A 16,490-nucleotide genomic window follows, 5' to 3' on the forward strand; every position below is an offset into this window, starting at 1 on the left:
TCTTCAAACCGCTCCCGATTCGAAATGCGTTGGAGAAGGAGAAAGAAACGTTTACCGATCGACCAGCGTAGCTTAAGTCAATATGGGATCCACTTTGTTGGAAGCAGTGGTCGCTCATAAGCTTTTTAAAGAAAGGTCATTTTGTTCATACCCAACCGAACAAAACTTGCAGGGTTGGATTTCTGCACGCGCATGCCACCGCTCAGGAGGGTGCCCGAGGCACCCGGTGCAGACACTCTGATATATATCACACACAGATATGCAGCTGTCAGTACTTGGATATATTTATAAATTTACACCTCAAATGTCGCCAATACAAACGCGTATGTGTTTATGATTCCAGTCTTCAATCCACACATGACCGGTATATGGTAAAGAGTTTGATAGTTGGTCGAAAGGGGTCACGGCACATTTGCCTGTTATATTTGTTAGATCGTCGTCAAATGGTTGCCTTTTATTCCTCCTAGCAAACGTTCAACTGATCTAGTAAGACTGGTATCATTTTGCATTACTTTGTACAATTTTCGCTCTCTAAGCAGAAAGACTGTACTACTGTGACAAGTCGTACTGATAACGTCCTCTCTGACCTTCCCTTGTGGTTGTGCCTGTCTGATCACTCCCGAGGTCACATGTCAAACTATAGACCTTTACATTACTGTTGTCTGCCGTCCGAGAGAAACACTCTCTGACCCCGCTTTTCTCAAATACTTCTTATCCCCGTCTTTCCTGAAATGTGTCATCACTGCTGAAGTGAAGGTATGTATGATAGGTATAACTGCGGTGTATGTAAGGTATGATGATTTGCATCCGTGTGAGTTTGCGTAACGTGTGCAATGTTGCTGACCTCCATGGTGTCATGGTGTGAACCGGATTTGAATCACAGCGGTAAACTCAGTGTGAGTGGCGTTATGTACGAAGCAGCAAGGTAACTGCAATTATTAGTCTTGATTATTCTGAAGTATTGTATTGGTTGTGGAGTTGGCAAGACGAAGGTGAAGAAATACTCAAGCTGAAACGCACGTTACCGGTACGAAATAGAATCATTTGTATGAAAGTGTTTGACCCCTAAGTAAGAGGTTTCACATGACTATAGGATCAGTTAAAGGTAAATATAGGGGTCCTTTATTAAGTAAGGGTCACTGCCACGGTCAATTGAACTGTCCGAAGGGCAATGTAAAATTCATACTGATTGAATTTTAACTGGAATGATAGGAAATGATCAATGTTTTGTTGATGTTGTTGATATCCAAGACTCCTTTGGTGACCCAGCACTAATAGAACCTTCCGATCACATTAGGATCAGCTTAGATATGTGTTTATGGCTTGATTGTTACATGACATGATAGCCTTATGGATTGGTGAAACGTATCTATTATAAAATGATCGATGATGAACTGCGCTACAGCTTGAAAACCTCCTTGCACGTATGTTTGTCGTAACACATGACAATATGCTTATATTTTTCACAGCATCAAACGTGTCAACGCAGTGTAACCGCAATATAACGAAAAGCTGCTACCTTGGGTCGACACAAACACACCTTTCCTACCCAGATGACTAGCCATTGGACATGACATTCCCAGCCGTGCCACTATGTCTGGTGGTACACGCACGCTCAGGGTAGAAGCTGAAATCCATTCTTCAGACAGGGACGATTCGACAGATAAGACAACAGACGCTGAGATGTGCACCAAGTGTGGTAGACCAGTGAAGGACCATGTGGAAGCAGGGAATGAGGTTGGTTCAAAATGTGTATGGCGGCTACGGGCGCCCCCACGGCGGAAACGGGCAGCCAAACGGGCAGCTGATTCTCAGGAACCGCCTGGAGAAGCGAGAGATGCCACCTCTCCTCCTGAAGCTGCTCCAGAGGAAAGTTCCCCTTCCCAAACAGTTTCACAGGATGAGATCGCCAGGTTACAGGCACAACGTGACAAACTCTTACGTCAATATGAGGCAACCCGACTGCAGCAAGAGATTGCTGGACTACAAGCTGCTCTGGGAACATCAGCAGCAGACATCGCCCCGCCTCCACCAACACAGGCACTTGGAGCATCTGCTCGCGAACCTAGTGCACCTGCCATAACCAATATCCCACCTCCAATCACACTACAGGATGTTAAACACCAGCCTAGGATCCAGACGGCTCTGAGAAAGCTGTCAACGTCTGTGGACTTTCTAAACGACATCCTGGGCCATTCCACGGATGGGGATGAGTACCATGCGGATCAAGAAACAATTGACACTGACCAATGGTCTCCTTCATCAAGCTTTGTCCAGAAGGACCGTGATCCTAACTCAGGTATGCGGCAGTGAAGATTTGGAAATCAAGCAGCATTTGGCCTTTACAAGTCAGTAAAAAAGTTTGTAAAGCTGTTATGAGTAATGATTGACGTTAAGTACTACGAAGATTCTAGAAGTTGTATGTGGCTAACCAGGTCGTTGAGTACCACCCAATGCACCCGCCTTGAAATCATGCTCTGGACTAGTCATCTAGTCATATATTCTGTTTTATATCAATCAGTTGCATCGCGGACTGGATATATGAGAAGACGATTGGCCATTCAGAGTCAGCGCCTTCGACAATTGAGTAGAATACATGGCGAGACAAGGGTGGGAATCGACCACGTTCGAGACTGGCTGGAAAATAGCCACGCCGCACATCCTGGTGAAGACGTCAGAAGTGGCAGCACAGACTCAGGTGACAGCCACGATGTGCTTCTATATTGTTTCCAAATATAACTTAAACGCTTCTCAATGACGCACCTTCTTGGCAATAAGGTCACTGTTTCAAACAAAATTCAAACTTGTACATGTATCTATTGGAAGAGATTCAACCCTACATAAACTCTTTAGATAGTAATCAAACTCATCTCAAGGTAACGTATTATGTGGTATTCAATAGGAGTCCGAAGTCCCGTGGTGTCTCCAGCGTCACAGTTTGGTGGATCAATGCCAGATGTAAATAGCAACGATGGACAAAGATACCGTCAAAGACACCGTAAGTACAGCACACCTTTAGGAGATGACCTGCCTTTATTTTTTTGGGGGGGGGGGGTCCATAAAGATTTAAATGTGTAGTTAGCATATACACTGTTCATAAAATTCACAATGGAAAGAACACAGATACAAAATATGACATGATGTAACTGACATAATACGATCCTAGCAATCTTCTAATATCTATTGCCTTTACTGACGTTTGATGTTGCTGACATTGACGAAGAATCCCGGATGCCTGCGAGGTCCCAATCCTTCCAGTTAGGACAACAAAGGCCGAGTGCATTGAACATCAAGAGACGCAACCAAGGTAGGTACATTATTACACAAAACAGATAGATCGACAGATGAAGAACTTTTATTTTGCACTTTGTAGGACTTGATGATTACCATAGATTGTACGATATTGTGGACATACTAACGCTAACTTTCAAATTGTATCTATTAAAGGCAAAGGAGAACATTTTAATTACCCCGCAGCTGGCCCTTCAATAGGAGTGAGTCCTACAGTCTCTCCAGCTTCGCCGTTTGGTGGATCAATGCCAGATGTACTAGATGTAGATAGCAATGATGGACAACGACACCGTAAGTACAACACACGTTATCTAATTAGCATCTGTGGCATCTCATCAGCAATGGCCGTTTATGAATTCGTGTTTTAGTCATGTAGCAGTTTTAAAGGCTGTATATGAATTCGTAGTGGAATAGGTGCGCATTTCAACGGCGTAAGACATGACCTAATAGACGTAATACAATCAGAGCAATCTTCTGTCTCTTGCCTTTATTGACGTTTGTTGTTGTTCTCCTGACAAAGAATCCCGGATTCCTCAGAGGTCCCAATCCTTCCAGTTAGGACAACAAAGACCGACTAAATTTAACATCACGAGACGCGACCAAGGTAGGTACATTCTTACAGTAAACAGATTGAGTGATAAAGAACTTTTATTTTGTACGTTGTAGGACGTAACTATTAAAGAAGATCACACAGTAGTGTGGACATACGAAAGCTAACATTCAAGTTCTATCTGTTGAAGGCAAAGGAGAACATTTTAAGTACCCCGCAGCCGGCCCTTCAATAGGAGTCAGAAGTCCTACAGTTTCTCCAACGTCGCCGTTTGGTGGATCCGTGCCAGATGTAAATAGCAGCGATGGACAAAGGCGCCGTAAGTACAGCATCTAATTAGCATCTATCTTATCTCATCATCAATGACCTTTATAAAGTCGTGTTTAGCTTGTAGCATTTTGAACAGCGGTATACAAATTCGTAGTGAAATAGGTGCGCATATCAACGGCATAAGTCCTGCATTATCGGACGTAATACGTTCAGAGCAATATTGTCTTTTTGCTACGTTTTGACGTTTGCTTTTGTTCTCCTGACAAAGAATCCCGGATTCCTGCGAGCTCACAATCTTTCCAGTTAGGACAACAAAGACCAGCTAACATCCCACCGCGTGACACAGGTAGGTGTAGTAGTACTCAAAGCAGGAATGAATAACTTTTATTTTTCATTTCGTAAGACTTTATGATTACAGTAGATCACGCGACAGTGTGCACATGATTTAAGCATCTCGTCATACATCATTTATGCAGGCCTCACTCGGACAGAAGGTTTAATGAGAAGACGGAGCGCTCAAAATGAACGTGTACAGTATTGGAACTCTAAACTGATTATGCATGAGAAGAAAAGAATACAGATAAGTGCTGTTGAAAACTGGCTTGAATATCATCATCATCAGTCCGGTCCAGCGCCCGTTGACAGGAGGAGGCACTACTCCGATACAGGTGGTCATCAAAGAGGTAAATCGTGTCAGATTATAATTGTTGTATTGCTAAGTTTAGAAGTATGATGTTTACTTTGACGATTGTTATCTAACAATTTGATTTGTTGCTGGAATTGAATTAATGTTGTGTAAACAGGGTGATATGATATGAAGGATGATTTCATTTGTGTTATTCGAGGATTAGAAATTACTAATTGCAACATATGTACAATTGCTTATTCATCCTCTGTCGATGATATGTAGGCCCATATGTAGGATCCACCGAAGCGGAGATATCCAGCTCATCCCATTTTGGAGGATCAATGCCAGATCTACAAAGCTTCAAAGGAAAGCACTACCACGGTATGCATGGAGAACATCATCATAAAATTTAAAAATATATTTTGCCTCTTTACATATTGAGTACAATGATATATTCATAACATCGCAGTAATATTGTTTGAAGCCAAACAGCCAGTCATCCTTTGGTACACAAAAGTTCATTTGAAGAAATTGTTGCTCTCCAAGTGACAGTAATCATCCGTGTTTAATCATGACAGGCTCGTTATGGTCCCGTGGGACGACTGAGTCATCGAGAAAGCTGAGCGAGCTAGGTGCCATTGGAGAGGGGGTTGAAGAATCTCTACCCGAAGATGTCAGAGATGAACACATACAATCAGGGAAAGGCCAAGTCGCAAAGCTGAGAGAAAGTTAGTGAATCGCATTTAATTTTTCAATTCAGCAACAGTGATAGCATTTAATGAGCGTCTTTGAGCAGCTGGTTTTTCTGTTACAGTACTTGTAACTAATACCATTGCCATTCAACGATCACATCTTTAGCTTTATTCGGTATTTATTTGACCATAGAGGTATTGGGTAAGTCATCATTCTAATGTACTCAGATGTTCAGGACACCGAAATGCCTTTCATACAATGAACATAATGTCTTGTCAAACAAAGCAAACGTTATTTTGTATTACAAAATAATAATCATTCTCACATAAGTCCTAAACCAAGCCTAAATCTTTTGCAGAGTTTCCTTCTACCTCAACCCAGTATAAAGACAAAAGAATTTCGAAACACAGCGATGGATCCCGCAGTGCCCTTAAGGGAGACATTAAGGTTGATGAAGTATCTAAGGCAGTGGGCACAGGTACCAAGGCATTAGCCGACAATAGCATCAACAACAGACGACCTAATAGAAGTGAGTAACAATCTCCTTCTCTATATCATTCCATTCGTAGTTGTACATGTATATATGCTGCCATTGAAATAGCATCTATTGAGAAGCAAGCGTTCAACTTCAACGTAGTTTTGACTTCAATATCCCAAATCTGGAAACTAGTATTTTTTCTCGCAATTTACATCAAGTAGCTTCACATATATCTTTAAAATATTCACATATTTCTTTGTTTCAGCCTTCTCCGCTCAATTAAAAACATATACGTTACTTTTCGTAGAATCGACCACTACTGACGCTTCCCAAGGCCTCACAACATCTGAGGAAGCTTCGAGAAGACGGTCCAACCAGTCTCATCATGACCAGTCAAGGAAGCAGCAGGATCTCAAATCACGCAACAGAGAGTCGAAAACGGCTTCTGGTGTTGAAAGTAGAGCCACTGCAGACATTATAGCGCACTTCTTCGAGGACGAGAGAATCCCCAAAACGGACAGAAGACAGGAACACCAGCCAAGAGGTGACAGTTAAGTTAGAACTATCAACACCACATACATATGTTTATATATACATATATCAGATATCTTAAAAGCATCCATTTGATTTCTCTTTGCAACAATGTCTCGGGGGTTTATATTGCCACAAAGTCCCAATTAAAGGTGATCACGTTCTACCGTGTTAGGTCCAGGTGATTAAGACTATTTCTTTGGTTTCTTTGGCAGATGATGTAGAATCCAGGGTTGACTCGGCCCATTCATCAGGTAAACAGCCAGAAAAACAGGATGTCAGACGTAAAAAGGAAACACCGGAAAATCACAGAGAACCTCGCAGTTCCTCTAGAGGTACAAAGAAACCAGGTAGTCCACCCAGAAGTCCAAGGAGACGCCACAGCACATCGAGAAGTCGAAGAAGACATCATAGCCCCTCTAGAAGTCCGAGCAGACGTCAGAAATCTGTGAACCCATCTAGAAGAGATACTCCTAGAAGGGCGAAAAAGAATGAACAAGGTAAATGTTCTGACCCGTAAGGAAAAATGTTGCTAGAAAGATGCCTAATTACTAGGATATTGTCCTTAGTAATCATTGGAAAAAGTCTTCTTTGTTGGTTGGTTTCATTGCCTGGCTTTTTGGTGGTCTTATTTATTTTTTGTCATCGATTATGCAGTTCGCTCGCGATCTGTGGACGTCGATAAAAAGCGACCCATTCGGGATCAACGTCCGAGTGCGAGGGACAGAGGCAATCTTAGGGGCAGGGTGAGCACAGGGACGTCTTCTGACGGCAAACCCGGGTTCGTCAAGAAATGGGTAGAACAACTGGATGAAGGCAAGGGTAATCTATCGAGTGGCTTGAAGGTGGGACAAAGATCAGAAGGCATAGACCAAAAGAGTAAGTACCCTACGTTTTGACAAGGATTTATGTAGGGCCATGTAGATTTGATTATATGGATGACATCTGCGCTCGCATGAATGTTTGCCCCCCCCCCCCCAAAAAAAACAATTCAACCATGCTGTAATCTAAGATCTAAAAGGAGCCAGGTCTTTGATGAAAAGCTTCGTTATCATATGCATGCACCAGCATTCGATAATAATAAACGTGGTGACAGCTAGTACACACAGATATCATAAACAATATCGTTCACACAGGAAATACTTCAAAGGGTTGGGCTTCAACAGAAAATGATGCAGGGGGATTGGACTCGGCCAAATCAAAACTGCAAGCCGACACCAACACAATGTCTGGTATGTACTTCTTCATAATGACAAATGATTATCTTAGCCTTTCGGTTTTCAGCGTTATGTTCCTAGATCCTCTCAATCATCTCTCATATAGCAAAATAAATCATATCCTACGACGCTTGTTGTCCATACTATAGATGTAGACATAATCATAAGTTTCATTTGCCATATCAATTTTGTTCACATTTTCAAATTCGTTTAAATCTGCTCTATAATAAAATGTACAAGACATGGGTGGCCGAGGAAATGAGACAATATCAAAGACACGTAGAATGCAATGTGTAGTACATCTATATGACAATGTCTGTATGATGATAACGTTATTATCATATAGATATTGTCATATAGATGTATCTAGCCGTGACGACTCAGTTCCGGAGGGCGCATTCGCTTGTTAAATTGTTTAGTAGCCTATAGACGAGACCGAGTTTTGTTCGTCCGGCCCTTTTTATTGCTGGCCGGGCCGGATTGCTGCTCTCCCCACCTCCCGAACCTTCTTACCTGCGTGACTGGGCGAAAAAAAAAGTTTTCCATCACTTCATGCACGAGCCGTAATGTCACTGTTTGTGATCCATCCCTACGTTTTCAACGGTTCGTCTTTGAGTTGCGGCGCCATTTTGGCGGCTCTCGTTCCCAGCATTGTAATTGTAAGATCCCCTACTAACTAATGGTTGAATACATGAGAACGGGACATATACCCTGGAGGCGGAAAGTATATCGGGCTTGGGTTATGCGGGAAATGGAACCTTCTGATTGGTTGGCGTCGTCTGGCCATGGCTTTTTGGTGATAATGCGTACGAACTTAATATACTAAATAAGCGCCTATACATTTCAGCATAACTTGCTGATAATAACACCAGAACTAACCAACAAATATTGATTCATACATCTTTACTGAATGTGATATTCACAGGTTTCTTCGACGGTTTCAAGGGATCCTTTCTGAACTTGGTGGGTAGTGATGAACAGAAGGAAAAGAACCCCAAGGAAGCGGGCGAAATCGGTTGGGGCGAAGACACCGGCAGATCACATAGGAAGGCGCCGGATGACTCGGGTTTGTGATTTCACACTAATATTTGCTTTATCATGTACAAAAATACAGTTACAAGCTATTTTTGTTACACCTTGTGTGAACATTAAATCATGCCGAATTTTAGATTTTAATTCATATATGCTTAAATGTTTTCTTAGGCTCTCTTGGTTTCCTGGGAGATCTGAAACAGTCTTTAAGTTTGTCTTGGGATAAAGATGGGAAAATCCAGGAAGACAGAAATCGGGCCGCTCCGTTCATTGGCAGTTTTGCAGGAGGCGAGGATGGTGGCAACCAGGAACATGGTAACATAGGATATGTACTCGTATCTAATATATATCTATACTCCTATCTCTATTTCTCTCTCTCGCTATATATATACCTGTATGTAAATAGAGAGAGAGAGAGAGGGAGGGAGAGAGAGATGTATAGATATATGGATATAGATATAGGTCTTGTTGCAATCGACGACTAAAATGAACATTGTCTCCCATCCTGAAAGTATTGTCACTATCAATACCTTTGTCAGTATGGTATTTGTTTGATAGCACTTTAATCAATTACAATGACAATGAAATATAATGTAAGGACAATTTAGCCTGTCTTACTTTTTATTAGAAAACCTCTGATACCAAGAATGGTCTAGAATTACTGATACTGTCAAACTCAAATGCAGAAGACTTTTACAAAATCTGGTGGAGAAATGCACTATAATTCATGCAGGGGAAGCCGGCGGTGTGAACAGCATACTGCGTTCCTTTGGCGGGAGACAACAAAAAGATAAGCCAGGTCCAGCTCTGATTTCCACTGAGATGGGGGCTTGGGCAAAAGGTGAAGATGGGGGAAGAGCCTCAGCTGGTACAGACAAAGAGCCAGGTTGGTCATAGAATAGATTAGACCATTCTTATCCGACTAAATGCAATACTTATTTGGCCACAATGCCATTCATTTGATTTCCAACACTTCCGGTAGTAATTAACGCTTCCTGAATCATCAGAAACACATTTAGGACCATTCATTACACGTAACTATATATATATATTGTAACTGCGGTTATGATGTTGTTCCGTCAATCCAGTTGGCTTCCTCCGAAGCCTAGGCCAGACCTTTGGTGTGTCGCCGGATGAAAGCAAGCAGCAAGGTAGGATAGTCTTTTATAAATTCGTATGATTTCCTACATGACCAAGTTGTCGACTACCTATACGATGTATTGTGCTAACTTTTACACCTTTTATATTGCAGCAGTAATGTTAGGGTACAATATACTAATTTGACCATTGCTTTGTTTTGTGCGTTTGTTGTCAGATACTGGCTCTATCTTTTCAAATATATTGGGATCATCTGAACGACGGGGAGGCATTCATGAAGGTGGGTTGCTAATACGTTTTACTTTTCTAATTCTATTACTATTCAATGCCCAATGAATGCTTAGAATCATTCTTATGTAGACATAGATGTAGCAGTAAACGTACGCACAATCTAGTTAGACGGTCGGCCTCTTGTATGTTCTCATGTTAGCATGGGTACTGTATACGATACGAGTCTATGACTAGAAGTCATTCTGTTCCATGCAGCAATTGCAATTCAATGATAGGGCAGTTGTCTCTGTAATAAATGACAACTGCTGCAGTGTTTGCCTGCATATTTGTCTTTCTAAAAAAAAAGCTTTTTTTATAACATCATTATCTTCAGAAACCCCGGCCTGGACGGATGACATTAAGGCATTCATTTTTGGCTCCCGTGAGGATGAGGACGCTGGAGAGGACGACAAAGCCCGGGCAGATCTCAACATTTTGAAGGTCTTTGGCAAAAAAGACGACAAAGAAAGAGGCGACGGCGAGATGCGCATAAGTGACATGAGTCCTGAGATGCTGAGTCAGATGAGTGAAAGAAGAGGTCGGTATCCAAAAGAGATAGACAAGCGAGCCCTAGCATTCTACTGGTCTATTGATTAACAACCATTATTCCCAGAAACAAGTGTGGACAGTGTGGTACAAACATTTGATGCCTTTTTTTCCCTTTTACCTCTGATGAAATAGACAAAATTTGTTGTATTTCTTAACCTGGGCTGATGAAACATTCTGTTCTTCGTTCTGTCACTGATTTTAGGGCAAAAGGCAGAAGAAGAGTCTTCATTCTGGAACTTCCTGGGAATAGGCGGATCAGACGACAGAGATCCAGCAACGACCAACTCCAGTCGGGCTGCCGGCAGACAAGGCGACAATCCAACGAGGAGGGGCGACAACCCAGTCCGCGACTTCTTTGTTGACTTATTTTAAACCTTCAAATTTTCAACTGGTCCTTTGGTTTTGGGACAACTGAGAACAAAATGTCTGCGTGGAAAAATCTTTTCAGTATGAACTTTCATGCGAACTGTACTGTGGGAATTGTCTTTCTGCGAAGTTTTGTTCTGGACAACATTAACGTAAATGTTATGCTTGCTAATTTTCCTTTGCGCTAGTTTCATTATAGTTACCTTTGTCAGGAAGTTTATATTTACATTTTCCAAGAAGGTTGTAGTTTGGGTAGCGTTTGTGTGTGTGTTTGTGTTCATGAGGAAATTGACTAAACCCGCTCTGTTTCATTATAGGACTATTGAAACATGTGCCATTTGTAAATGAAAAAGAGAAGAATATAGATAAATATTATGCAAATAAAGAACTAATTTATATGCATGATAAATGAGGAAATGCTATAATCCCGTTGTGGTAAAAGACGGAAATTTCTTACATCTAGCATTTGGGGATTATTTACATTGAACATGATGCCTCATTTGTATACTTCGTAAGAAAACTTGACGTAGATTGTGCAAGTCTGTAATTTGGGTGAAGGAGATTATCAACTAATATTATTTATTTGAATTAGGACCTTATTTGCATAATCAATGACAAACACAATTAATACACCAGTTGTAAAAGTTAAAATCATTGGCGAAGGTATGTTGTAGTGGAACTCTAGTTTTGTAATATACAACTTGATGTTTGCACCAATCATATGTCTGATGCTATATATTATCAATTGTATCAAGAATTTAATATATTACTGTATTTATAGCAGAAAACATGTCATCACTGTCATCTTGCACTGTCTGTAACGTTATACTATTTTGATATACTGTTTTATGTTGCAAATAGCCCATAGGGCAAGAACTAATTACAAATAGAGCTCCATTATATTATCAATCATTGGCAGCGTCAAGACTCAGGTATAGATTATGTCACTGGCATCCCTTCAAACATTGCAATACTTTATCCTTGCCATCGGATCCTTCACCACAAATTAGCATGATGTATAGTAGAGCAGAGTCTGTGTATATCAACACGACCGTTCTATCTTACCGTAAATAATTGAAAGATGTCTGTTTGATCTTCCCGCCATTATATAGCTCCCCTGGCGGAATATAGTGGTACTACTGGCAGCAGTGAACATGCTAAACTTGGCACAATCCACCTATGGCAACAATGTCATAAACACGTCCACACACAGATACGTTAATACAATAGCACAGTGATACAAACACATTAAAACGACATTTCATTCAAGGACATACAAATAAAAGCCCTAATGTAACGAAGCTGAATTTGTGCCCGTGTAACTTTCTTTTAAAATGCTAAAATAACGCCCCATTCCACGACAGGGGATCCCTGTGTGTAATTGTGTGGCACTTACCACAGAACTAAAGACTGTCTGTGATTGACAAGTTTCACCACGAAAAAAAAAACGGTTGTCGTAACGTTGTCATACGTTGCCTTCATTATCATACATTGCAGACAAACTAAACGGTTCCTGTGACCTTTCTTATATAATCCTTCTACCATGATTAATTCGGCCATTGACCTGAGGAGAAACAATGTGCAGGTAGATAAAATGTTCCCTCTGACCCTGCCGCGCCGATGTACGTGTCTGATCGTAAGATTCTGTACAGCGAGCTCTATGTGAATTTTTAGTGTGCATGTATCTTCTGTATTTCTGGTGGCACTGTCTATTTGCAACTTGTCTCAAGTATTGAGCAGTTCCTGAAAATCAGGTAGGTACGAATAGTAAATAATCATCAACTGTTGTATGGACTACATGGCTACCTTTGGTAATACTAATAGCAGTACTTTGGTAGTAGCAGGCATTATATCTTATAGGTTATACACATGGCTTCGGACGAACTATGGGTCGGGTCATGTGGAGTGTATTACAAACAGTTACTAAACAAAGTTACTGAATATAGTTACTGCACATGTTACAGAACAGACTTTAGTTGAAGGTCGACCTAAAATGGTTACAGTAATGTTATGTAACAGCACGGACACGTACACACCAAGGGAGACTAATATGTTCAATGATTCTCGTCTGACGAGTAACCGTTGCAACTGTCTAAGTAAGGCGTTTTTGGTGGTAGTTTTCGATCATTTTGCAAAGGAACGGTCCCTGATATTTTCCAATATTGAAATAAACTGACCAATAATAAATAACTAGTCGATGAATTATGTGTTATATGGGGGGAAGGAGGGCTGTCGATGATATACAAACGTAACGAATTGGTGACCCAGAACTAACAGAATCTTTCACATGTCACGCACAGCGTGGGAAATGTTTATCCTTATAAGGACTAGACAGATTTCAAACAGGCAAATTTTGCCTATCGATCTTGTATGGAATGATCTGTACATGTACGTGCATGCACCACACACCATAAAGCACAGAGGAATGTATGTATTTTTCATCGAAGATGCTATTTACTGTAGAATTTTAAACTTTGCACAGAAATCTCGGAAACTTTGACAGGGGAGGGGAGTTTGGCACTTGTTGGTCGACCCAGTATATCAACGAACTCAGTTCATCATTTTACCTCTTGCACGAAATCGTGAATATGGCAAACGAGGTACTGGCGTCATATTACAGGAAAATAAACAAGGTTTTAAATGATATGACACATCATGCTAATAATCGGAAAACATGGATGCACAATCATTGTAAAGCTCACTAAACGATATTCGCAATGATATAATTATAACTAAATATTCACGGAGCTCAAAGATATGACATAGTTTCAAGCTCTTTGTGCAAAGTGTATTTTCGAACAGACAACGTCTTATCACTTCAACTTTGGTTATGATGTGAATATTGCTTATCTAATACAGGTCTACACAGCAAAGATTTCAAACATTCAACATGATATAGTAACACAACTGTAGCTGTCGCAGCTTTACGGCTATGCCTAATGAGGCAAACAGACTCACAGTAGACGTGGAGGTTGACTCGTCATATTTGAATGGTTTCAATGGAGAAGACTAGTGCCACGGAGATGTGCTCAGCGTGTGGTAGACCAGACACAAAACATGAAGAAGCAGGGAATAGGTTTGGTCCCGAATGTATATGGCGGCTACGGGCGCCACCACGGCGGCGACGGGCGTCCATGCGTGCAGTTGATTCTCAGGAATCACCTGGAGGAGAGAGACATACCACCTCAACTCCTGAAAGTGCAGCACAGGAAAGTTCCTCTTCCCATGTCGTTTCAGAAGATGAGATCGCTAGGTTACAGGCAGAAAGAGACAGACTTTTACGTCAATATGAGGTAAACCGGCTACAGCAAGAGATCGCTAGACTACGAGCTGCTCTGGGAACATCAGCAGCAGACCTTGACCCGGCATCACGGACACTTGGTGCAACTGTTCGCGATCTAAGTGCACCTGTCCCAGCCAATCTCACAGCGCCACCTCCAATAGCATTACAGGGCATCAACCAGCAGCCCCAAATGCAATCGGCCCTGAAAAAGCTGTCAGCATCAGTAAACCTCCTAAGTAACATCCTGAGCCATTCCACAGGTAAGGATCACTACTACGGCGACACCAATGACACTGATCAGTGGTCCCCTACATCAAGCTTCATCGTTAAGAATGGCAGCAATCCAAACACAGGTGAGGCGGGGCGTAGATTGGGTAATATTCAATCAAGTAGCATTCACTGCAAACAGTCCGATGCATCATAACACGAGCACATTCGTGCCTGCCTCTGGTTCTGTATATATTGGGTAAAACTAGAGTTCCACGACCTCACACCTTCGTCAAATGAGATTAACCTTTTCTAGTGTAGTACTTCCCGTAGATCATGCAAATAAGGTGCTCATTTGTATAAATTGTCTCAGTTGGTCATCTGCTAAAATAACAGAAATTGTTCAAATTATGAAAAAGTTATCTCATTAAAGATGTAGCTTTTCATCATAAATTATGCACATGACCCTGATTTGTATGCCTCATGTTTCATAATGTTTACCTTTAATTAGCTTCGTAATGCCTCCCGATGACGTAAATCGCTTTTGTCTTAGACCAATCTCGGTCCGGGGATTTGGGGAAAAGACCAGCTCTTCAAAGGTTGATAATCGACACTGTCCGAAACTGGCTGGAAAATCGCCATGTCGATGAAGATCATAGTGACAGCACAGACTCAGGTGACAGGCGTAGGAAACACTCCCGCATTGCCTCAAAAGCTAAGACTGTGCAGAAAATACATGATTGTATGGGCATGCATTTATGAGGACAAAACAGCCCATAGCGAATGTACATTCGTCAATCATGGATTATCATATGGCATAAACCTGTAAAAACGCCCGGGAATTAGAAGTTTAGAAAACACCTTATATTTGCATACATAGTGCTAGGAAGCATGTTAAACTTTATTTTGGTCCCATTCACAGAATGTTAAACTGTATTTAGACAGTCCTACCAAACCCTAATAATCTCTTCATTATCTCAAGATTATCCTTGATGACCGATCTATTGCATAGAGTTTAGTCTGTTACACTCCCCATTGGCAAAGAAATAATTATCAAACTTCAGTTGTTAGTCCAAAAGATTTACCTATGGTCAGCTCAAGGTGACGCTGTTGGCTCTTCACCAGGGGTGTTCAGAGGTGCTGCCATATATCCGACTTCACAGTTTGAAGGGCTAGATGTGAACATCAACGAAGGACAAAGACATCGTAAGTATAGCACGCTCGAAGGAAATAAAGTACGAATAATGGGATACAGAGGCTTACCCTTAATGAATGCTTTTTTCTAGTTTAACAACGTGCTAAAGGATCACAGTATGTAAATGCCCACTCCACTCAGTGAAAGCAATGGCGATGTGACCAGGCAATTACGGTAGATTAAAACAGTGCCTAAATACTACCAATAATAATAGAACGTTTATCAAAGAAATATGCTATCATCTAAGTATCAAAGTCATCAATTACATTTATTTATTAGGAATCTCTAGAGTGACGGGTCTCCTGAGAAGACGAACTCTTCACAACGAACGTGTTCAATATTGGAACTCTAAAATCATGAAGAGGCAGAGGACACAGAGCGGTATTCATCAGTGGATTGAACGTCATCATGTCCGACATACGGTTATTGATAACGAGAGACGGCACTCCTACGATTCAGGAGGTAGAATATGCCAAATACCACTATTATTGATATTGGAACTGTTTGCTAATTCACCTAGTTTGTACATTGTTTATAAATTGAACATTTGTTGATCATAGAAAGGTTTATTCATTTCAATGGAGTAACATTTAAATGTGCATTTGTTGGTCAAAATGTACTTAGGTTTCCCCGACGCTGCAATGTTCAACTCTTCCATGTCTTCCCAGTTTGGAGGATCAATGCCGGATCTAAACATCAAGTACAAATCAAAACACCATCATGGTACGGATATGGAATCTAGAATACGTCCCATTTTCTAGTTGTCTCAGACTCTTACAACAATGTGTTCACTGACTGTACAAAACTGCCCAAAGATGCTCAATGAAGATCT

General features: G+C 41.2%; 2 protein-coding genes across 2 annotated transcripts; both read left to right on the top strand.

Moving 5' to 3' along the window:
- The first annotated feature begins 411 nt into the window (after nt 1–411).
- LOC118430119 lies at nt 412–6,116 on the top strand. The gene is made up of 12 exons (XM_035840830.1): nt 412–756; nt 1,470–2,299; nt 2,522–2,698; nt 2,903–2,998; nt 3,224–3,307; nt 3,812–3,895; nt 4,032–4,160; nt 4,380–4,457; nt 4,588–4,794; nt 5,022–5,120; nt 5,318–5,467; nt 5,791–6,116. Exons 2-12 carry the CDS (start codon nt 1,594–1,596, stop codon nt 5,967–5,969), a joined length of 1,989 nt encoding a protein of 662 aa, XP_035696723.1. The 5' UTR covers nt 412–756; nt 1,470–1,593; the 3' UTR covers nt 5,970–6,116.
- On the top strand, nt 6,008–12,257 carry LOC118430120. Its single transcript, XM_035840831.1, has 13 exons — nt 6,008–6,017; nt 6,048–6,052; nt 6,103–6,454; nt 6,657–6,941; nt 7,099–7,320; nt 7,578–7,673; nt 8,584–8,724; nt 8,862–9,005; nt 9,424–9,576; nt 9,779–9,841; nt 10,006–10,068; nt 10,393–10,596; nt 10,810–12,257. Exons 1-13 carry the CDS (start codon nt 6,008–6,010, stop codon nt 10,977–10,979), a joined length of 1,908 nt encoding a protein of 635 aa, XP_035696724.1. The 3' UTR covers nt 10,980–12,257.
- Nucleotides 12,258–16,490: the final 4,233 nt, after the last annotated feature.

This window comes from Branchiostoma floridae, chromosome 14, assembly GCF_000003815.2.
Source record: "Branchiostoma floridae strain S238N-H82 chromosome 14, Bfl_VNyyK, whole genome shotgun sequence".
Classification (NCBI taxonomy): domain Eukaryota; kingdom Metazoa; phylum Chordata; class Leptocardii; order Amphioxiformes; family Branchiostomatidae; genus Branchiostoma; species Branchiostoma floridae.

Excerpts from the sequence above, each read along its gene's own strand:
- LOC118430119 (XM_035840830.1), top strand. The coding sequence starts at position 1,594 with ATGTCTGGTGGTACACGCACGCTCAGGGTAGAAGCTGAAATCCATTCT. Across the intron at positions 2,999-3,223 it reads AAGATACCGTCAAAGACACC|AATCCCGGATGCCTGCGAGG; the intron begins GTAAGTACAGCA and ends ACATTGACGAAG. Across the intron at positions 4,161-4,379 it reads CAGCGATGGACAAAGGCGCC|AATCCCGGATTCCTGCGAGC; the intron begins GTAAGTACAGCA and ends CTCCTGACAAAG.
- LOC118430120 (XM_035840831.1), top strand. Across the intron at positions 7,321-7,577 it reads AGAAGGCATAGACCAAAAGA|GAAATACTTCAAAGGGTTGG; the intron begins GTAAGTACCCTA and ends TCGTTCACACAG. Across the intron at positions 10,597-10,809 it reads TCAGATGAGTGAAAGAAGAG|GGCAAAAGGCAGAAGAAGAG; the intron begins GTCGGTATCCAA and ends CACTGATTTTAG.